At 40.5% G+C, this 23,484-nt stretch overlaps 1 protein-coding gene and 1 long non-coding RNA gene across 8 annotated transcripts in view; one reads left to right on the forward strand and one right to left on the reverse strand.

Moving 5' to 3' along the window:
- CFAP61 (cilia and flagella associated protein 61) overlaps positions 1–23,484 on the reverse strand; it is a 127,553-nt gene that overhangs the window by 18,923 nt on the left and 85,146 nt on the right. For all 7 annotated transcript variants that reach the window (XR_003924531.1, XR_003924530.1, XM_030021861.1 and 4 more), the window contains 4 exons: positions 22,620–22,912; positions 17,902–18,229; positions 17,306–17,397; positions 13,915–14,120 (listed from right to left, as the gene is read on the reverse strand). Coding sequence is in view for 5 of the 7 variants with exons in the window: in XM_030021861.1 (XP_029877721.1) it covers positions 13,915–14,120; positions 17,306–17,397; positions 17,902–18,229; positions 22,620–22,912 (919 nt within the window). In the remaining 2 variants the exon portion in view is untranslated. The remainder of the gene's footprint in view (positions 1–13,914; positions 14,121–17,305; positions 17,398–17,901; positions 18,230–22,619; positions 22,913–23,484) is intronic.
- LOC115344478 lies at positions 886–17,089 on the forward strand. Its single transcript, XR_003924533.1, has 4 exons — positions 886–1,592; positions 6,366–6,513; positions 15,784–15,851; positions 16,749–17,089. It is a non-coding gene; the product is annotated as an uncharacterized LOC115344478 (long non-coding RNA).

Consider the following 23,484-nt stretch of genomic DNA (forward strand, 5'->3'; position numbering starts at 1 on the left):
AATGCTCTTCAGTATACAAGATGAAGCTGGCATGCTACCAACAGAGGCTCAAAGGCTCCTCAACTATCATGAGAACGGCATCTGCCACATGTGTTTGCACCATTTAGTCTTTCATAACCTGCCAGACTGATCAGGCTAAATATGTACAAGATGACAATGTTTGCCAGGAGCATAACGGGTTTTCAAACTTGGTCACTTCCTAATGGGGATCCCCTGCTGGCAGACTTTTATATCGACAGAAGCTATCATGGGAAGGCATTTGTACCGAGATGGGATGAAATGGTCTCCTTTTGAAGACAATAAGCGACATCCTTTTTGTTGCTAGGAAGCTGGTCTCGCCTTTCATTGACAAACAATATTTAAAGTCTGTTCTGCCTCATTTGTGATGTGTAGCCTACATTAGATGAAAAGGAAGAAGGAGGAAAATATTTAGTGGCGTCCTGTACAAGAGACGGGGAATCTTTCCCTTTTCAAGAGATACAGCATTAAATAAAATGGACAAAGTTGGCTGCTGCTAGCAAGCAAAAATGGAGTATGCATGCGCATGGCTTTCCATCTGAGAGCTATCTGTATTTATTCTCCATTTCATTTGCAACTACACACCACTTTAGGAGAACAAGGCTTCTGCCTCCATGAAAGCTAATTCTGAAGCGGCCGTACATCTGTGGTGTGTCCTGGCACTCTAAAGCAGAAGCAGCGAAGACCCGACACTGACCTCTGGCAGCGTTTCTGCCATCTAAGTCAGGTCTAACAACATGAGATATATCACTGACAGCAAGACGTTAAGGCCAGAAAATCTTAAAAATGGAATGAAAAATCTTCAGAGTAACACACTCGGTTTGTACAACAACAAAACAAAAAGCAAGATATAAAGTTAGAAAAAATCATCAATAACTGAAGTTTTCATAAATAATTTTAAATCCCATGACAAGAAAGTAATGGTGGAAAGGTGAAGACCAGCTCTGTAGAGTGGGCTTATCCACTCTGGTAGACCTAACCTTTTATCATTCACAAGCTTGGCATAACTGTACTACTGATACAGATCAGTTTTATCACACCACTGCAATGTTTTCCAGACTTCCGTACGTTGGGCAGAAAACGTGAAAATGAAGCAAAGCGAGGCCCAAATAATTTCCACTTATATTATTAAAGATGGGCTTCTGAGGACCACTGTTGATTTTGTCTTTATGCACTTCATATTGGGTGCTTTTCTTGGAAAATCTCAGCTGAAACCCTCTCCAAAAAACCAAAAAAAAATCACCGGTGGAAAGAGAAACCAAAAGCAGTGATATGAATGTATCAAACATGGCAAAAAAAACAGAAACCAATTTTTAAAAAAGGTTTGATTTTCTCATTCCTCTTAATGTGAAAGTAAATCTCATTATTACAGCCTGAAAAATGGCATTTTCTTTTTAATACGAGGATTGTAATATGTTTTTAATTACTTTCATTCCTTTTCTTGCTGCTTCCATGAGCCTGATGACAGCAGAGATAACCGGTGCCACAGCGGACAGGCCTGTAGGCACACCTTATGCAGTGGGAATGCAGAGCCCACGGCACATTAAACTACATGGAATAATCCCTCCCTGCAGGTGAGCTTATCAAATTACCAGAGCGTGTGTGCACGCCGAGACCAAGCGCAGAATCCAGTTAAGGGAATTTAAACTGCAGCCCTAAGCAGCCAGCACTCGCTGCTGCCTCGCCTGTGCTCCTGGTGACTTCTCTGCTGTGAGACCAGGACAAGGTGGGGGATTTTCAGAAGCTTGAAGGGCAGGTGGGTACCCGTTCCTTGTGACGATGCCTTTGAAAAATCCCTCCACAGCCTACTGGCATGTTATTAACTACAGATTTTGAGGACGCTGTGTCTGTCAGTGTTCTTTTGCTACTCAAAGCTTTTATGGAAACAATAACAAAACCAAATTCAATTCCTTGCATCCCTGCTACCCCCACTCTTTGACCGACACACATAAACTCGGAGGAAACAACTAAGTTCAGGAACTGGGACAATCTATGAAGCGGTTTGAATCTGTTTGGAACTTCTGTTAAATGTCTCTAAATCATCATTAATACAGATCTGTCAAAATCATGTTCATTTCTTCACAAAGTGGTCTACAATTCACTAGTGACCTGCCTTACATCCCATTAAACTCAGTGGGACTCTGGTCACCAGACTTGTATCTTCCATCATCCAGCACTGTCTGCATATGCAGAGCAGCAGACTTTTTTTAGTCCACAATACAAGCCAGAGTCATTGATAAACTTAATCTCCTGTTAATCTGTAAGTAGAGTCTCCTTTCCTCTCTGTAGCTTCCCATGTTTAGTACAACACGGTGAATTTTCAAGCTGGATGTCCATTTTTCCGGGTTTAAATTTCTTTTTTTAAAAGAAACTTAATGCTTGAAATGCAAAATCTGCAGGCTCTATCAGCTACATCTGGAAGATACTCTATCAGTTCTCAAATACTCAGACCTCAGAATATTCAAAGTCATTCCTTAGCACGTTTGGATTCTTTACACTTGAATGGCTTTGGCGGTTTATGGAAGCCGAGTTCCTCATTGGTGCTTTTGGCACATGGCGGAAAAAACTACCCAAATGCTGGTGTGCTTTTCCTGCAGTATACCTCATTCTTTCTTGTTTTTGCCACTACCTAGGCAGTAAGAAGAAAGCTGCTGCTATTACAAACACCATGAACCAAACCAGAAGGACAAACACAGATGAAATTGAAGCAGCTGGTCAGCTGACACAGGCTCAAGTGTAATACAGTTATGCCAGGAGTGCCTGTGAAGAGCAGGGAATTCCACTTCCAGGAGTGGGGAGAGGAAAGTACTGCAGTGGGTTGGGATGCAATGCAATTTTAATTTCCAGGTCATTCTGACATTACTTCCCAAACACAGTTTGGAGAAAAGACTTTTGTTAATCTGCAACACAAGTGCATGTAAGAAGAAATGTCCCATCTTGCCAGGAAAAGAGAAGATGCGTTGTTTTGGGCACAATATATGGATGTTTTTAAGACTCTTAATTACAAAGATACTGTGATTCCAGTAAAAGATGTAGAGTATTTCCAGATATACCTTGCATAGCTGGACCAGGAATCATAAAGTGTAAATTTAAAGATAATAAAACCACTGAGCATTTCCTGCTAAATATCATCTGACCAATTGTTTTGAAAGACAGCTTGTTTATATAGGTAAAAAGCAAGACTAATTTGTGTAAAATCCCATAAAGCACCACCTGAAAGCATTGTTCTTAATCACAAAGAACAGAAAATGTTCCCTGGTTTGTAATTTCTTAAAATTCACTTACAGCTGCTGAACAATCAAGCAAATGTTGAACCAACAGCGTGACTGTAGCAAGAAAGCTATTTAACTCCTTACTCTATAGTTCTACTCACTGAACACCTGTTTGTCCATGCATTTTAGTCACTCCTGTTAAATTCATTAATCTAGGACTCTCTGTTACTGCTCTGAGCCAGTAATTAGTAAAATCAATAGTCTTATGGACAAGCCAATCTGTGATTTACTTCTTTGGGCTGATTTACAAAATAATGATAGTGTTCACTAATTTATAGGCTGACATTTCTTTTGTAGTTTTTGATAAGTAAATCATGGAAAGGAAGCCTGTGCTTTTTTACCACTTTTAACAGAACTATGACCAAACCCGCAATGTCTTTTCTTTTGAAGAGAACGGGTTTAAAACCTGTGGTTTACAAAACCCTTTTTTCTGTAGCTGCAATAGCAAAACATAGTGCAGTGCAACTGATCTTGCAGTTCTTGCTCAAGAAAAATGGCCACTGAATCCAGACCTTGTTGAGGCCAATACTGATCCCACTGGGCCCAGTCCAAAACCTCACTGGGGCTACTGCAGAGACCTGCTGGCTTCAGGGCGATGTGGGTCATGGTTTACACTATGTATTGCTTGCCAGCATCTTCACTTTGCAAATGCCAGTTATCCATCATGACTGATAAATCATTTCTGTTTTCTGCATTTTTAATATCCTTGAAATTTTACATTAAATTGCCGTTTCAGAAAGCAGATCTTAGCAATACTCGCTTCACATTGAGATACTGCAGTCCTTTCCTATTCTAAGTATCCTCCAGAGATATTCTCTGTTATTTCAGCGCTGGAATTTGGTAAAGTTTAGATACTTCGATAGATAGTAGCAGTTATTGTGTAGCTGATTCCCACTGAACTGCTCTTTAAACTTTCTAAACTCTGTGCTCTTTAAAATTGATACAAAAACATTACTGTCTGCTCTTTTTATGAGGAAATTATGGCTGACCCCGAAATAAGTTTTATTGCATTTTTTCACATAGTACTATTTCACACAGAACGTGTTACGAAAAACAATTAAAAGGAAATTAAATCTGATGCACAAAATGAACAAATATGCTGCGTGCAGTGGTATGATTGCTTTTCTGCAATTACTTGTTTATGAATTCAGAGTTCAATCATTCATAATGGTTTGCATAATTATTAATATGAATCAGCAAGGTTCGACTGCAAATTAATGTGGAAAGATTCAGTTGACTAGCCTTTACTTACTAATTTGGACGTGGTGTCTCTTAGTAACGTAGCTCTTCATTAGCAAGTTAGCTGCTCCTTAAAAACTACATTAATATATAGAAATCTAAAGCCACCTGAAGGGGTCTACCATTTATATTGATTTGCTACATAAGTACAGCTTTACCAGTGCACCTTGGGGTTAGCATTTAATTCTGGCACGAAAAAAGCTGTTAGTGCTTTGATATCCCTTCATGTGTTCCTCCTTCCTTATTCTGTCTCTCTCATGATAAAAAGCACACAAATTTTCCTCTAATTAGGCTGTAAAGTGTACTGAGTAGCATTAGTCCCTCTCAGCCATGCTCACTACCTGCCACATTTCCTTTCTGTTTTTTTTTTATCCCTGCAGAAAATAAGTCTCACCGTCTGCATGATGAACAAAAGCCTAAGGTGGAATCCCTTAAGTGTAATCATGGTGTGCTAATGGTATGGGATCCGGCAAATTCCAGACAGCAGTGCATTCTAGTATTTCTCTTAATGAACAATCACTCTTCATTTTTGAAAGTCCAGTTTAAAACCAGCTTTTCTGTGTAGCATGCATTTTGTGTGTAAATAATCACTGATTATCCAGGCTATAAGTAAAAAATTTATATCTTTACCTAGTCCTTTTAAAAATAATACTGAAAACATCAAATGTTCTTCTTTTTCCTATTTTTTTGTTATATTGTGAGATTTATTAGAGTTGCATCAATAAACAGTCCAGTGTGGTGTTTCTGCTTAAACTCTCATTAAATGACACTGCTTAATAAATCACTTTTAGCCTAATGTAAACAGTACTATGATCTGTGAATTGAACTTAAGTGGAAAATATCTAAACGGTTACTTTCAAATAAGTAAATGTTGTTCATACCACTCAAAATATTTTTGAGCATTTAGCTTGTACAGCTAATATGAAAAATGTAGTGAGAACATAAATGACAGGGTTTGAAGAGAACAGCTAAGGGTAACATCCAGTGATACTATTCACTTTTATAGCTTCTGGGTAGAATTTACTAAAGCATCTTAGTGAAAGGGAGTTTCTGCATTTCTGATGCATGTTTGGCAGCCTTGTGTCTTACTGCATATCAGTACCTGTTGCTGTTGAAGCTGTGCCACTTTGTGTGGAGCATTCCTCATTTTTTTCAGGGTGCTTAGGCTCTTGGACAGCAACACCCACCACAGCCAGGCTGCATGCAGATCTTCTAACAGTCATCTGGGGTGGATCACCACAGATCTATGCATGTGTAAGTTGCCTGTTCCCCTCATATGTGAGCACTGAATCCTATCTTCTGTTCTGGCACTGGGAAAAAAATTCCTTTGTCACTACCTTTCGGCAAAGTCCCCTGTACTTTTTGTCCCATGCATAGGTATTGCCAGAGTTGTAAGCCACCCTCCCAACTCCTACTTGCCAAAGAGCCTCTGGTTAATGTCTGCCAATGGGGGCTTCTCTCTATGGACCTGGCCCCTCATATCACCAGTCCCCAAACTGACCTTTGCAGCTTGGTGGATGTATAAACCCCAACTCTGGAGAACCCCAATGCTTGCAATGGAAATGAGGCACTCGGAGTACACCTGCATCTTGCTGCAAATAGCTTTGCTATCATGCGACAAACATACGCTCCTCATGGTGCTACTTGAGGCCACTATCCAGGGTAGACAAATTGTCAATGAGTAAGACAAGCCCTTAAAATGCTGGAAACTAAGTTATTTAAAAAAAAAACAACGTAACAAAGTCTTTCTGAGCTCAGCTTGGATGAGTGTGCCTGTAAGGTTTCTCTGCTAATCGTCCTTTAAAATACATCCTGCCTTCTCAGACTCCTTCACAGGACTGACCCTGTAACAGACCTGAGCTCTTAGCTGGAAAGCCTACATATATATACAGCAAAATCTGAATGTCCAGCCTGTGTGCACCAAGATGGCTCCATGATGCAAGCTGAAGCGTAGTAAGTACAGACGACTAAAAGCACATTTCCAGTAAGAACTAAATATACATACAATATAAATAGAGCACTTAGTACTCTGTGCTATGTGTTATTCAAAACACTTTGATTGCTACACCATGCGTTAGTCTATCAGCATGCTTTACAAATTGTTAAATAACAGAAGTGCTTAACATACAGCATCTTACTAACTTCAGCATTACACGGAGAGTAAACTTGGTGAATAGGTATGACAAGAAACTTGAGAAGGGGATGGCTGAGCAACACAACATTTCGGAGGGTGCCTTTTAGAAACTGATTGGCATAATGATGTTGCCTCTGACGGGACACTTCATCACTGTCAGCCCAATTCTGTGCCTTTCCTCCAGTGATGCTGCCTTTGCTGCACTCACTGTCATGCAACAGTGGTACTCCTTTGCCTCGTCATCAGTATTACTGCCACATTAATGTGATGCAACGAGCATCTTCTGTAGGTCATGACTGAAAACAAGTTCATTAATACAGTATTACAAAATCCAAAGTAAGAAAACCGCTCACACCTAATTTGATAAATAAGCTACTTAAGATTTTAGAAACTAGTGAGTCAGATTTTTATGCATTGTGTTAGTAGATTTGGCTTTCATTAATGCCAAATGAAGCCTACATGAAACACTTCTACCTCATATTAAAGGCACGATGCCAGTGAGCATCCATTTGGTTGCCAAGTATCAGGAGACCCCTCTAATTATCTGTTTCATACTTAAGATGCAGCAGAGGGAGATTCCACCGCTCTGTGGACGTGTTCTATAACTTGGCAACTGCCTTAGACTTGCCTTCATCTCGGGAGAATACAAAAGGGTGTAACTGGCTGGTTACATTCCTCCTTTGTGAAGCAGCATGGAGCACTGATGACCAGTAACAAATCTGTAAGCTTAAAAATAAAAGAAAAAATATTTCGGAGCTCTCTCCCCACCCCCTGCTTTTATCTGCTGCTAGGGCAATGGAAAGAATTTGAAGGCTTTCAGGCAAGCACCGGAGACCTCTGAGGGAAGGGAAGGAGTGTGGTACAGGGGACACTTCATATGAAACCTGCAGGAATTTGCTTTCTTCTTCCTTCAAGAGAAGTCTTCCCTCTTGGAAAGAGCCTCACTCTTGGGTGCTTAAATTCCAGTTGAGCTTTTCTGAGACGCAACCTTCTAGTGGAAGGTGTCCCTGCCCATGGCAGGGGGGTTGGAACTAGATGATCTTTAAGGCCCCTTCCAAGCCAAACCATTCTATGATTCCATGATTATGGGAAATGAATAAAAATTGCAGAAACTCCTTCCTAAAGTGGATTCCAAATCTAGGAAATAATGCTGTTAAATTTCCAGGTGACATAAAAGGTTTCTATACAAAATACTCGGCTTTAGGATACTGTGTCTTTGGTTCCTATGGTTTTGCCTGCCCTGACATCAGACAACTGCATTGCAAGACCTCTCTGCTCAGGAACATAATGGCTGAAGGCCCAGATGGAGTGAGTACACCTACTGCAGTGGCATGAGGCAGATGGAAGGGTGACCATCGCTGATGGCAATGGTGCCTTTTTCTTGTAGCACAATGACAAGTGAGGATGAAACTTTTCTTGGTCAGTAAATATTGCCTGTCCAAGGCCTTGACAATTTGCCCAGTAGACCTTGGCATCCTATAAAACAGTCAGAGGGATGAAGTGCTTCCCACTGTGGTGCAGTCAGAAGAGACAGCTGTCTGACTGGATGTGGTCATCTTCTGGCTTAACAGCCTATTTCCTCAGCTGTTGTTTGCATAGGTAGAAAGAAAAACATTGGCTCTTAAATTCATGTTTAGCTAAGTAACGAACTGAGCCCGCTCAGATGCTACTCTGAATTAAGCTGGAGTACCTAACACCTATGAGAATCAGGCCCAAATATGGCTGCAGAAGCTTAACTATAGGCAATTATTTTTGAAAAAGACTAATATCTATTATTATCACATTAGTATCTATATCACTGGGATCACAGCTAAGGCATCTAGGCATTCCGAGGAGCATATTTTTTAACTGTGCAGTTGTAGAGTTGCACCAAGACCTCCTTTAAAAATGTCCGTAGTACCTGTCTGCTAAAGGAGAAGGGAAAAGAAACTTTAAAACTCTTTAGTTCCATCAGATACAGTGTTGGCTGGTTTAACTATGAGAGCTAAAAAGCATTGTTTCTCTGAAAAAAAAAAAACATTCAAAAGCATTTGAGGCTTTCAGTGAGCTGTGAAAATACTGTAATACGGAGGAGTATCTAACTCACTAAAAGCTTACACTCTCAAGTGCGCTAGTGTATTTTGTAGCTGAGTTACTGTGGCAATACACTCAGATGATTTTATGCTGGTTTTTTTGGTTACTGCTTGCTAGGCTGATAAATTTATGAACTTAAAGTCTTAAAGGGCAGCAGTCTGAATACACATAACCAGTATTAGTGTGACTGGGGGCATCAGACTGTTGGTCCTGCAAACCTAGGGGCTGAGGGGCTTCCTTCCCTGGCACGGGACTAGGCTGGGACCGCAGCCACTGGTGGACCCCTCTGACCTGCACCAGGGGTAGGGCGATGCATGCCCACCAGCCTGCTTAGCTTCCTCCACAACATACATTTACTGTAGGAGGAAGGGAGGAGGTGAGAAGTGACTTCAATCTTTCATTTGCTTGTGGGTCAAGTCCTGCAGCTTTTAATCATGTTGAGATCTCATACTGAGATCAATGGAACTTTTCTCTCAACAAAAGGAAATGTTATTTATCTCATTATTACCATTAGTTGGTGTTTCACACACACAACCAGAAGGGGTTACTTCTTCCAAGTTAGCTGAATCTTGAGGGCCTGTTGTTCATGCTAATTTGAAAATGGCACTGGCGCACTATGGTCAGGAAATCCGGTATCATGGGGTTAACTTTCAGCCCTTATACCGAACGCAAATCAATGAGGAAATTCATTGCTAGGTGCAGTTTCTAATTATTTAAAAGATAATTTGCATGCTACACAGAAATAAATTAGCTCCCAGGTGACAGCTGTTCCACTGTGTCCGTTCCTGGAACTAGATGCCATGCTGGGAAATCTAAATGCAGACCAAAAGATTAAAACATTGTACTTTCTTGCCTTATAGGAAGGCCCTCCCCAAAATAAAGGCATAAAGAAGGGAGGAGGGGAATGAATGTCTCAAACCAGCAAGTTTAGCAACTTAACTAACAAACCACAACATTCTCACAGTCCCACACTAAGGGCATTTCACATCTTGCTAGAAGATACTGCAAGTGGATGTAAGTGTAATGTGTCTAGTTTAAAAGGATTTTTTTAAAGTCAAAGGGAGAAATTCAGTCCTAACATCAGGTTTGCATTCACACAGTCACGTGAGATCATTATAGACCACGTGAACACTACCCAAAACAGTTTTTCTTCTTTTTGTCACACACACAGAAATCAACGAATGTGTTTTCATATTCCTTGCTAAAAGAAGACCAGACACCACTTTTTATCTATGTAAAAGCCTCAAGACAATCTTCATCTCTCAAGAGATGCTAAACCATTTTTCAGTTTAATGGTTTTCTAATAGGTAGTATTCTCATGGCTAGGTGTTAACACTGTATATTGTTGTATATTGTACATATACACATGTACATTGTATATAACATTGTATTATGTGGATGTATATGTATTGTATATATGTTATTATTTATGATGAGACTACATTATATTGCCAGCCTTTTTTCGTTGCTCTACCTCCTGAAAGAAGCAATTTCCTGTGCCAGTTTGCTTTGTGCTAGGACTGTAGGTGAAGATTACAGGCAGTGTGCTTCCTCTTCTCACTGTCTCTTCCTTTTCTCACTAGTCCTTTCACTCTGCCTTGGCTGCCTGCAAAGGACTTTACTGCAGTGAGTTGCTCTTCTGTCTCCCACCTGTTAAAATAGCTAGAGAATCCATCCTCCTTGTAGTATAGACATTTGTAACAGAAATACCAAGACTGATATGAATGGAAATGTACGTGTGTGTGCATGCATGTATGTGAAAGCACCACAAGAAACAAGTGAGAAAGGATTAAAGAACAGCCTATGTTAATTGCTACAGAGCAACATATGTGATTTCATTCAAATGACCAAAGAGCAAGAAGAGGAGGAACAAACCTATCTAAAGATAAGGTATAAAGAAGACGAAAAACAGAACTGGAGGCAATAAAATAACCAGATAAGAAAAACCTGGCAACCGTAATTCAGGAATTTTGCCATGGGCTAACGTGGGGTGAGATAAAATAATGAGGCAAAAGATCCCAAACAACATCCACATCTAAAGGCTGTAAAAGACAAGTCCAAAATTAGTTCATCATCACTAATTAAGAAAAGCTCAAGAGATGTGATGAGGACCCGGTAAGTGGTGTCCCCTGTGTGGCACACTAGTGATCCTGGCCAGACCACCCAGTCATGCAGGTCGTGGTGCCTGTGAGTATGTGGATGCAAGAGGGCCCTGACCTTGCACAACTTCAGATCCTGGTAAGCAAAGACCAGTTAAGATACAAGCAGTCTTGCAGGAGCTGATGACTCCCTCAATGAGTGTATATGCTGCCATCAGAGAAAACTGTACTTCTTACTCTTACAGTGCTGACTGGCCTGACTCATCCTATTAACAGATCATCACTGGGATCCTCATCTCTCCTCAGATTTTTAAAATCTCTGTGGATGTTTAGAACTTGATCTTACTTGTAATCCCCTGATCAGTGCACCATGTGGGTATCCTATCACAATCATGAGAGCGAGGGAGGCTAATACATTCTTAATTTCTCTCATGAAGAAATAAGCTGTCCGTTCAAAAAGTTAATGTCTCACCTCTTCGAAATCTGTGTGCGTAGCTGTCAAGACCGCAGGTAAGTGCAGCTGCACTGAGGTCGTCGGGCTGGGCTACATGCTCAACATGCAGCAACAGAGAAAAAGGGAACAAATGCTGGTTTTGTCAAGGTCAGGAAAATACTGCTACCTATGTTGCAGGCGGAAATCCCAAAGCAAGGTGATTTATTCTTCCAGATGTTGATACTGGTATGAAACTTGCTAGTACATACAACAACTGACACTGTAACCACATCTGGGCAAACAACAAAGGCATAAGTGTCTGGCAACATTTGTGGTTCATAGAAAAGATTACGTCACAGCTGTGTTTGCATATTGTAACACCATGAAAAAGACTGATGATACCTTGCCACAACCTGACTATCGAGTTTCTTCCAGTGCTCAAAATATATTAGCTGATCAGCCTCAGCTGTGACAAGGAAAGAAAATCATCTGCTGTTTTAATCCATCTCATACAATTGTGTCATCCTCCTTCAGTTTCTACTCAACACGTAGTGACGATATACTGTTTATGTGAACTTTACATTTGCTGTGTGCCAGTCCTCTCTTGTAAAACAAACCCCACATTTTCTACAAATCAAAATCAATCCCTGTGGCAGCAACAATTCGCAAGTTTCACACTCCTCTCAGCAAAGGCATACAAAGGTCTCCTGAAATGAAATTTGTAAAGAAGCATTTTTGTCCAAGCAACTTTTAAACCTCACAGTTGGAAGTTTGGGTTCATCCCGTCTTTCAGTACAAGACAAGAAGAAAAAAACGAGGAGCTAGACTCTGTAATATTTACAATGAGGAGAGAGTGCAGGAAGAGGACTGCAAAACACATCAGAAGAATTGCGAAAGCCACACGTCCCGTCCTGGTGAAGCCCTGAATCCTTTTCAAGGGAGTTCACCCTTTGAGACGGCAGCTGATATTCTCAAAATATGGCATACAAACCAATCTTTTGTCATTAACTGAAGGGCTTGGCTGGATCCCCCCGCTCCTCCCTGATTTCAGCAGACATTCTCATTTCTCTGTCCTTAGCAGTGTACAATGCCTTATCCATATTCCAGTGAAGCTTTTTGACACTGAACCAGCAGAAGTGCAAAAGCTAGAGAAAGAGGTACAGGAATTCAGAGGCTCTTAAGTCTCTTTCTCAAGATATCAGGTGCTTCACTCCTACAGAATTTTTTGAACCAGTAGATTGCTATTATCATGCAAAGTTTCCTTTGGACCACGGCACATCCTTTACAGAAAACTTTTACAAACTGTTACCTAAGTAACATTGTTTAATCTGAAAATTTTGCTACCATTTATGCCTTTCTTCAAATCAGTTATAAATATAACAAAATCAGGCCTGGAGACCTTTAAGGCACCACTATCAGCTTTGTATCATGATAAAAATTTACTATTTGTTCCTGTGCTTGGCTTTCTGTCTCTACACTAGCTTATGTAATGTGGTACTTCACTTCTCTGTCTGTGACAATTTAGGTTCCCAAGCCACCACCTTTTTTAAAAATGAAAATCAAAATGAGATGTATCAGCAAGTTCTTTACCTTCTGTTTCAATTACATGCTCAGAGAATTCTACCCCATGAATGAAACTCAAGGCTGGGTTTTGGTTTGGTTTGGTTTGGTTTTTTAATCGAGCTTGACCTCAAAAGGACTTGTTTTCACTGAGGCATAAGGAATAAAAGAAGAAGTAGCAGAAGATTAAAGATACGGTAGATCTCATTTTTCAGATTCTCCTCTCTCCATAATAACTTCCTTAATTAAGTTTGCATTTCCAAAAGCAATGAAAAATTCTCTCAGAGGAGACGGCACATAAATCTTGGCTAGAAATAGCCAGGCTCTTTAGTCTCTCCCACCACTCGAGAGCCTTGCCTTGGAACACCTAGTCCCCAGGATTGCCCTGTGCTTGCTTGGGCGCAGTGGGCAGAGGGGAGCACCTCAGAAAATCTGCAAGACCTGTTTCATTGCTGCAGATTGTTGTGGTGGGGTGAGTCCTGCAAGCTGGATGGGGAACCTCCGCTAAATATGCAGAGTCCTGACACAGCCTCCAGCTATAAAATTAACTCCCTTACACAGAGAACACAGTCTAGAGGATAAACTTTAGGGTTTGTTTTATCACCAGATAAGCAGGCAAGTTGTTGAGTGTGACTATCATCATGAGTGATTTAAAATCTCCCCAGAAACCTTCAGCTAAAAAATTTGATTCAAAGTGACAAAAATAGTGACTTTTAAAAGTGACTTCTCAATATGAATCTTCAGTAAAAAAGGATTTTTCAGGTTCAGCTTAATAAGTTAAGCCTACTGAAAAAGTTATAAAGTGCACATCTGCAAAAGTTATAAAAATACTGAAATGCTCTTTCAGATGAAAGATGGTCAAGTAAACCACTGCTCCGTCCCTAAATAAATCTCATACACACAGCTCTTTCCAGGAAGGTCTTCAGGGCTTGCATTACCACTGATAATTTTGCCAAATAATGGAAAATGTTTTTAAAAATCTATCTTTTGTTCTAAGGGAAAACAGCCAGAAGATAAACTGTAATAAAATAAAACTTAAATTCTGCCAGAATGTAGATTTTATGCGCAATGTTCAGTTTATTTTACCTGTAAAGATCTGTAATCTGCCCTTCATTCCAGCGATAATAAAGATCATTAAGAAGACACTCATGCTGTCCATACAAGCAAATGTAGTTGGAGACAGGAAAGGGTTCCTTTGAAAAGCAGGTGATGCTGTCTACCATATTATATTTGTTGATATGCATCCTGAAATAATTCCCATGTCTCGCCTCTCCGGTTATAATCTCCATCCCCTGGAACAGAGAATATAAGAAAAACTGTGGAGATGGAACGAACTCCTGACTTGGCATACATACAGGATCAGCTTAGGTTTCCTAGCTGATATGTACCATTTCTTAAAATTCACAACCCTTTTTTTTTTAATCAAGAATACCCATTCCTGGTAACATGGTTTATACAAGAAGGCACTTTGCTGTGGTTTGGACACAAAGATTTTCTGTGTGGTTTAGACCTTGATTAACTGCACACAAAACTGTGCAGCATACAACTGCCTGTGCAGCATGGGCTTTGGTTGCCCAATCCTGAGTGCCATTTCAGACACCTAAGGGTATCTGGGCCATCCAAACTGTGCTGGCAGTGATGACACAAGATCCATGGGAGACCCATGACCTCCTGAAGCAGCAGCTGGAGGTCAGAAGGGATGCCCTGGGGCATCCCAAACACTAGATGCCTGTTTAGGCAACTGAATTGAACTCTATTCATCCTAATTTATTACACAGAGTCCACATTATTGCATACACATGGCATATCATAATTTGCTATAAGATACCATCCTGATGAATGAAGAACACTGGTATACTTTTGTTCTCTCTCCAGATTTATAACTATACATATATATATGTATGTGTATATATATACGTGTATATATACGTGTATAGGAAAAAAATATGTATAAATATATATATGTATATACAAACAGTATATGTGCAGAGTCCAAATTTATGGCACATCATAGAAGCTATAGGACTGTAGGCAAAGGGTTGACACTACCACATTAATGAGTTACAAGCAAACTTCAATGTTACAACTCAAAGATTTATCACATACCAATTAAGGATTTTTGGCTTTGTGTAGAAGTTTTCCTGTAGTCAGAGGTGTGATGTGTTGGAACAGCCTTCCAACAAGGAAAGAAATACCAAGAAGGTCCCTGTTCAGTTCTAAAACAAATTTCTACATTCTATGAATGGCACTATGTACTAGATGGTTGCCTGAAACTGCAGGAGGCTAGGCTTGATCTCATAGGACGTTTCCTTCAGGCTATGTTCTAGACTTCTAAATGGTGAATTACTATTGCCTTTAAAAAATATATATGCATATACTTACGTTACATATATATGCATATGTATATATGTGTGTGTATATATATACACACAAATACATACACATATATATATGATTTAGAATTGCTCTCAGTGACTCCCTCTTGCCAATTTGAACAGGGTCTGCCAGGTGTTGCTAACTCCAACTCTACTATCAATAAAAGAATAATAATGTTGGATGTTGATGCTTAAACTGTAGCATTTCATTTCAGCTAGTTAAATGAATCACTTAAAAGACAAAAATGTAAAAATTTGTTTCAAACCTCACATTGCAGTGGGATGATCAAATAGCTTAAAGCTGTTTTTAAAGCTGTATTCATGTTCCAGTTTTATATATTTCTAAAACCTGTTGCTAGGCTACAGTAACCTTTGTTACTTCCACATCTCTCAGCTAATACATTTCACTAGCTTCTCTTACTTCTTTCTTAGAAAATTCTTTTAGGATTTACATGAAGTTTCTCAAGTGGCTTTAAAGATGTTCCCTTTTCAGACAGCAGGTAATCAAAGCTGCAGCAAAAGAATTCTAATCATGTTCTAGCAATTTGGAGTGACAAAACCAATTTTCTCTCTCTGATAGTCCTTTCTGCTTCCCAGTACATGCTGCTTTGGACAGCTCATCCTGGATCTGCAAAGCTGGAAAACAAGGTGAGCCATGCTTTGATTCCTCCTCCCAAAGCATGGATTCCTTTTAAAAAAAATATCATTTCTTCCTATGGACCACTGCTGTCCAAGTTTTAAAATCAGCACAGAAGTAGTCTTTTAAAAGCCACTCTTTACATCAACTACAAGAATGGGCTTGATGCAGAAATCCCTGAAGAAAAAGGTATAATCTGTATGAAACAGGAGCTTGCCTAGGTGGATGGTCCTCTCTGGCTTTGAAATACATGAATCTGGTCCTTTTCTTGTTTCGAAAGTCAGATTCTCCAGTAAGAGACACGTCTCCACTTTTGTATCATGGGAAATCTCCTATGTAGCCCAACTACATTTGGAACTGTACAGTTGGGAAGCAAAGTGCTTCCTTCTTTCCTGTTCAAAGATGACTCTTATGGTTGCAGCACTAGCTATTTTCTAGCATTGAAGTACAGAGCATCCCTTCCAGAATATATCCTTTTCCTACTAGTCTAGAAATCAACTGAATTTCACTGATTGTCTGTGAAGTTTTATCATCTGTATGCATTTATAGCACCTTATTGCAGGGAGGAAAGAGGTTAAGTGCTAAGGCTGAAAGCATATTTTAGTGAAATCCAGCTAACACTATCTTACGTCCTCTTAATAGGAATTGTGCATCTTTTGAGAAAACCAAATATCAGAAAGTATGGAAATGAACACCTAAGAGGTTCAGTTAGTTGTGTGATTCATACCTGTTCACCAGCTGTACCTGATTTATATGACGCACCCAGGCTTAGCTGACTGGATTTGTTCTTATGCAAATCTGATGGCAAATACCACCACTACCTTGACGTGTTGTGTATTAAATATGTGCTAAGAACTTCAAAAGCAACATATTCCATATGACTGAGAAAATTACTTATCTTTCTACAGAATCAAGGAAAAAGAAAGCCATTCTGAAAACAAGAGTACTGAAGAAAAGCCAACATGATAAGCTCCCAACCTGGGCCGAGGCAAATGGCTGAGCCACCAGCACTGGAAAAAAAAAGGGTCAAGGAGTTGAGCTGTAGTGCCCCATTTAGGGAGCTATTTGAACCCAAAGTGCTACAAATAGTAATGAAGAGTTCAGGGCATTAGGGCTTGACAAGTCTTTCCTGCCTTCAAGGACCAAAACCCCTTCGGTTTCGGTTGATTTCATTGCAAAGGAATTAAGAACTGCAGTAAAGAAGTGAATTTACATTACAGTGAATTTACATTAAAATAAATTAAATAGAGATTTGGTCTTTTATGTGGTTTGTTCCATTCCAGAGTTTACTGGTAAGTCCCAGCTCCGGAAGGTCTCTAAATACATACTTAAAACCATGCTTACTCAAGATTTTTTTTTTTTTTTTTAAGATGCACGGTACTTATGCATGTACCTGTGCTATCCTAAATAAGAACATCTTCCAAATAGAGGATGAAACAAAGAAAACTTAAATAATATAACTTACATGATCACACAGTGCAAGTTCTAAGTCCAAGCGGATGGGGATTTCTGGTTTGGAAATATGCAAGTAATTATAACCCCCAGGAAGAACACCTCCTGCCATAAATGAGAATATGAGATTTGTTAAATCATAAACAAAGAAGACAATAAAGTATTTGTTTGCCCTCCTTCTCCCATAATTTTTTTTTTTTGTTTACTAAATGGCTCTAAAAAGAAAACAAGGAACTTCTTTTGTTTTGGTGGACTTCATGTTACAAACTTTTTTTTGGTACTCTTATACATATTGGCACAGTAGCCACACATTGAAAAGTTCTGATTACAATTTTCTTGATCTTGAACTTGGAATAAAGACACTGAGTTTCACTGGAAACACTCCATATTTACTGCAATATAAACGAAAGCACAACTTGGTCCATTATTAGCAAAAATCTACAGCGTAAGCTTTTATTGCAACTCACCTTTCTCCACTGACTATGTAAGGAGCTTTGAGGACTTCACTGCCATTAGATGGCATCTTAGGTGAGATGGACCTACCGTTATTATATAACAGCAAAAATACCAGAGAGTGTATCAAAGTATGACAGAAATCCATCGACATACCTTTAATTTTACACCCTTTGTACATGGGGATGAGTCTATCTGTGCCTTCTGGTGGCTTAGAAAAGGGCTTATGGGTTGGATCAAAGAGATTCAGCATAGATGCAGCAAGCTCAAAGCCAATCTCTTTTGAATTGAAGTTGCTGTGTGTCCATTCATCTACACAGTATCTCCTGGAGTACTTTGTTAAAGGACCAGCAGCCCTGATACTGACATCATTAGTATGGAATTTGGTATCAATCACAAGTCTTCCATCAAAAACAAGGCAAGCATCATTAATTGCCTTAAAGGTTTCATAATCCACTGCTCTGTAGGCAAAGCTAAAAAATGCCTAAAAAAAGAAATGTAAGTAAGTGTAGGTTACTATGTATTAGTTACTGGCTAATTTCATAAATGAAAACCTACGCTTCATTCTGAAAGTTATTTATTTTAATAAACAAGAACATGAAATAAAGTATGATTTTATATACACAGATAAATCCTTCTGATCCAGTATTTACAGCTACTAAAGTTAAAACAAAGACAGTAGAGAGGAGAATTACTAAACTAGACTCATCTACTTCTGGTTATTAGATAAGTTTTATTTTAAAAACTCTAATATTAATTATGTCAAATAGCCTGAGTGGATGTGCATATTTTCTGTGTTAGTATGAGCATATGAAATAGACTCGAACCCTATATGAAGTTGGTTTTCTTCTTTCAAATGCTCAAGCCAAACTGAAATATGTAACAGAAAAGTACAACATACTTTGCATTTTAGCAGGATAACTGTATATTTCAAATATTTTTCCAACTGTTGTGCCTGTTTACCAACAACCTATGTTACTATGGCTACCAGCACAGGGATATTCAATGAAATGGAAAGACAGGAAATTAGAATTGTTCAGAGGAAATGTCATGCTCACTCAAACCACAGCAGCAGAATTTAAGCCAATGGAAGCTGTGGAGGCCAAGAAGTTTGTGAGAGGTACAAAAGGACTAAATACTTATGTGAAAAGGAAAGCGTTCAGATTTATTATACTTGATAGTGATGTAGATTTTGGAAAGCATATCCAAACTTTGTCAGGACTGAAACATATCTCTAACTATTCCAGATCTGGATAACACTTGCTTTAGGAGGCAGGCTAATCTGTACCTCCTCAGTGCTTGGGACTACTGCCCCTGCAGTGGCAGGGCACATGTCCAGATGGACATCGGATCCATCTAGATCATCCAGATCAGCCCAGATGAGGCTGCGTCTGTAAGTAAAGTACTTGGTACCTTTGGCAGTCAGTTACTGAATCTGGTAATGAGCACAGCAGATACTCATTCACTGTTTTGGTTTGTGGGACTGAAAAAAGATGTGACTCCCGTTCTTTGAAAACACTGCCTGTGCTGTCTTACTCCTCCTTACAGAACTGGCCCTGAGGTAGGGATTTATCCTGGGACCAGCATCTACTGAAGCCATGAGCTTGTCTTGCCCACAGAAAGATTTCAAGGGCATTGAAAGAAAATCACCCTAAATCCTTAAATTCCTCCTCTAAGTCTCAAAGAAAAAAGCCAGTGATAATTCCCTTCTTTTATCTTCTCATGGCACCTGCATAGTCCCTCTCCTAGCACATGAGGAAGCAGATCAGACCTCATCTCCCAGAACAGGAGCTGAGGCAGCACCACCACGACAAACACTGCAAAGCAGGCGGCGCTGGAAGTGGCCACCAATTCGTCCTACGCATGAGGCTTCCGCATGGAACAGATGTGCACACAGCACGTTGTGAACAATGTGCTGGATGCCTGAAGAGACGCTTTGAAATCCAGCGCAGCGCGAGAGTGAGGACTCCAGGGTCCCGCCACAGCCCTCGCCTTTTGTCTGCACACTCTGCACAGACTTTGTGCATTGATTAGCAGAGAGGAGCTTTCAAATCAATTTAGAATCATGTACATCTGACATTTCTCTTGATAGGCATTTTATCGGGTTTTCTACATTGCCTAAAAGTAACTTTGAAGAGGCAAAAGCCCATCTGAAATCTGGAACCAAAAATGTGCTCACTAAGGACAAAAGTGCCTATTCAGATAAAGCCGAGAGAGAGGTGCTGGGGAACGTAAAACCTGCATCACCTGGAAGTGTCTCAGTTCTGAAACATGAGAAACGAGGAGCAGGTAAGCGAGGCTGGGTCACTCCAGCTTGGAACTGGGGGGCACACGCACAGAACAGTCCCTGCCCCAAGCCCTCACCTCCATCAGAGTGCTACAGATCGCAGAAGCCAGAGAAGCTACAACTGTGAGCAGCGTCTTCGTAGCTGCCTCTTACAAAGGATAAACTGAATGCTGGCAGAACAAAGGTCCCAAAAATAGTGTAAAACAGGAGTGCACACTGGACATTGAGGGTTAAAAGTAGTAAAAATGACAAGGTTGAGAGATGTTTTAAACAAGATCATGGTCTGCAAAGTGTACAGATGAAGACTGACTGTCTCATTGCTACAATATAGCTTGTGAAGCTTCAGAGCCTTTGTAAAGAGCTCTCCCCTTCATCAGTGCCCTCAGCTTTTAAAATGATTAGACGACAAGTTGAATGTTGCTGCCCACCATCAAGAAATATTACTGTACAGGCTGAGGAAAGGGTGAAAAGTTATCAGATGAGCATGTGTTAGCTTGCTGCCTTCATCTTGAACAGCCCAAGACATAACTGTATCAGGGCAAACCAGCATCAGTAATACGTCCTTCCCTTAGTGTCAGCCTCAGGGAGGACACGGCTATGACCTGGGTAAAAGTATTACCCAATTATACCACCAAAGAGCTTTCCTGTGGACTAAAGGCAAGCGTCAGATGCTCACGACCGGCTGGATAAGCCAGCCAGAAGAAAAGGCACAGGAGAGGGAAGCAAAAGGAGCTGGAAATTTTAGCAGCACTGGTACGGCAGAGATGTGGCAGCAGAGGAGCCAGAGCCTCTGGGCTTGTTTGCCTGTAAAACAAGTAACGAACTATGCACAGTTAAGGGAATTCTAGCCATCTAGTAGATCCAAAACCAGGGAAGCTCTGCCCAGGAGGGCAAGGAGACCACACAGCCCCACATCCTGCCGGCTGACAGGCAGGACAGTGTCACGGGAGGGGAGGGGAGGGGACGGCTGCAACCTCCAGGCTGGGAGCCATCTGTCAGCCCAGGAGGGGAGGGAGGGAGGCTGCTGCTTTAGGGAAAGAGGAGATTTTCTCCCGTTGTTTTTATCCTGCAGGACTCAACAAATTAAGCCCCCAAGAACTGCCAATCAACAGTTGATATTGGCTGAAATCCCAAAAGGCCCAGAGCTGCTGCAGTGCTGATTCCTCCACAGCCTGCTCCCTTGCGAACGCAGCTGCCTTCTTGCTGGAGGCTGCTCTCCGGAGGCCTGTCCTCCTCTGAGCCTGTCCTCCCAGGCGGCTAAAAGTAGATACGGGAGCCTTGCAAGGCAGCCAAACTGGTTTTGGAGAATATAAAGTCCCCGACGTCACAAATAATTGCACATCTCTTATCTTAGAGGCTGGGTAAGAGAGACTTCAAGAGGGAAGAACCATGGCTGGAGAAAGGATGGGCACAGGACAGGGGGCACAAAACGGCAAGAAAAACCAACCGTGAGGGAATGGGGGTCTTGAAGGAATGGCATAGGCCACACAGACAAGGTGGTGGGGAAAAGAGGAGGGGGTGATGGGGAGGTGGTGAATGACTATTAAGTTGCAAGAACAAGAACCACATGGAGATCTCTGTGGAAGAAGGTTAAAAATAGAGGGATTTCAGGGAAAGAGAAGAGAACTTGAAGAGCTGCATGAGGAGAGCGGAAGGAACGTCACTACTGGTATGGGGACCAAGGTCAGGAGACTGCTGGTGGATAAAAGTGCTATCCAAGGCCTTCACCTCCATCAGGAAGGGCTTAACCATCCATATGGTAAAAAGAAAAGGGTTGGGAAAACCCAATGACTTAGGGCTTTCCAGTGCAGGGGAGCCGGCAGGGACCGGCGACTCGTGGGGAGCTCTGCAGGGGAGGAGCAAAGCTCTTCCTTTCCAGAATTACAACAGACTCGCTGCACAAAGAAGTGTGCACACAGCAGGGTGTGTTGAGGGGTCCATACAGCTTCCTATGGATGCATGTTTTGAAGTGACTCTATCAGAAGTGCTCACTCACATGGATTAGCCCAATAAAGAAAAACAGAACTATTCTGCCTATCAGGAAAGGCTAAAACCTTTCCCAAATTTCACAGTGGGGTCATATTTGTGAGCGTGTGTATAACTTACTTAGATAAGATAGTGATACTGTATATGAACAAAAATGCAGTCATTAATGTAGAGGGAGAAAAATCTGTTTAAAATATATTTTAATTAAGTTACATAGTAGGCCTCTCTATCCTAACATTTTTGCCTCCTATTATAACTTACTCAAATGCACATAACTATAGACAGGAGTCGCTGTACACATTTAAATAATAAAAGAATTTCTGGAATTATTTAGAAAATTAATTAAGAGTATTTGTCACTCAGCAGTGAACAACTCTTTGTGAGTCAGGTGACTTAAATACATTTTAATCCAAATCAGTCAGGGCATTAACAATGATTTTATTTGGATTTGAAAAAACCCCAATCCTTTAGACTAAAAAGTGAATGTTCAATCTTCTAGAGACAATGAGAAAATAGATAAACCAATGAGGGATTATCTAAATGTGATGGTCTTTGTCTTAAAAAACAGACTGAAGGAAATACAATGAAAGCATATACTTACGGAACACTGCAATTTAAATGGTTTTGTATTAGTAGTGAAAGCAGCACATGTGATAAGGTCTGGGTCGTCGCCTTCGTTCCACTGTGCCAGGATACTGTCACAATAAACAGACACGCCAGCCTTTGATAGTGCCTCCTGAACAGCACTTTCGATTTCGTTGTTGTTAAGGCAAGTAACATTTGAGCTGAGTGGAGGCTGTACGAGATGTATGCGAGAACCATTAATTCCAAGAGATAAGAGGGTTTCTACCGTGGTGTAAATGTCAATTGTATTCCCATAGACAATGACGTTCCCTAAGGGAAAAAAAGGGGGAAAAATTTCTAAGATGTACAATGAAAACCTTATTAGTATAACTCAGATGATAATAACACAAAATTGCTCTCTTTGACCCTCTTATTTCTCTGATGCTATGAAGCAAACAATGTTACCTAGCAACAGTAGCTAAGATAATTTAGTGAAGAATCTGTACAAAACATCCCACAAAGTAGGCAAGTACTTAACATGGAAGTACGACATTCATTCTGGCCCCATAATTTGAAATTATTTTGGTTGAAAATCCTCTGGGGAAAAAAAAACTTTTTTATTTTGTTTTCCCTTCCCTTCTCAATTTTGCTCATTCATTCAAAGGACTTACTGGGGGAGGGGAATACCACCACAGGAACAAATTAAATACATCATGCAGAAAAAAAACCCCCACAAACTATGGAAAGACCAAGTTATAGAAAACAAGCCATTGTGCAATACAGGAGGTCACCAGTGCTGCCGCTTCCTTCCGCAAAAACCTAACCTCCAAACAATGGAGACGCGCCTGCAGACGTACCCCTGTGCCTGCTGCTTCCTATCTGCCGACTTGTCTCACCAAACT

This window comes from Aquila chrysaetos, chromosome 8 (assembly GCF_900496995.4).
Source record: "Aquila chrysaetos chrysaetos chromosome 8, bAquChr1.4, whole genome shotgun sequence".
In the NCBI taxonomy this organism is placed as follows: domain Eukaryota; kingdom Metazoa; phylum Chordata; class Aves; order Accipitriformes; family Accipitridae; genus Aquila; species Aquila chrysaetos.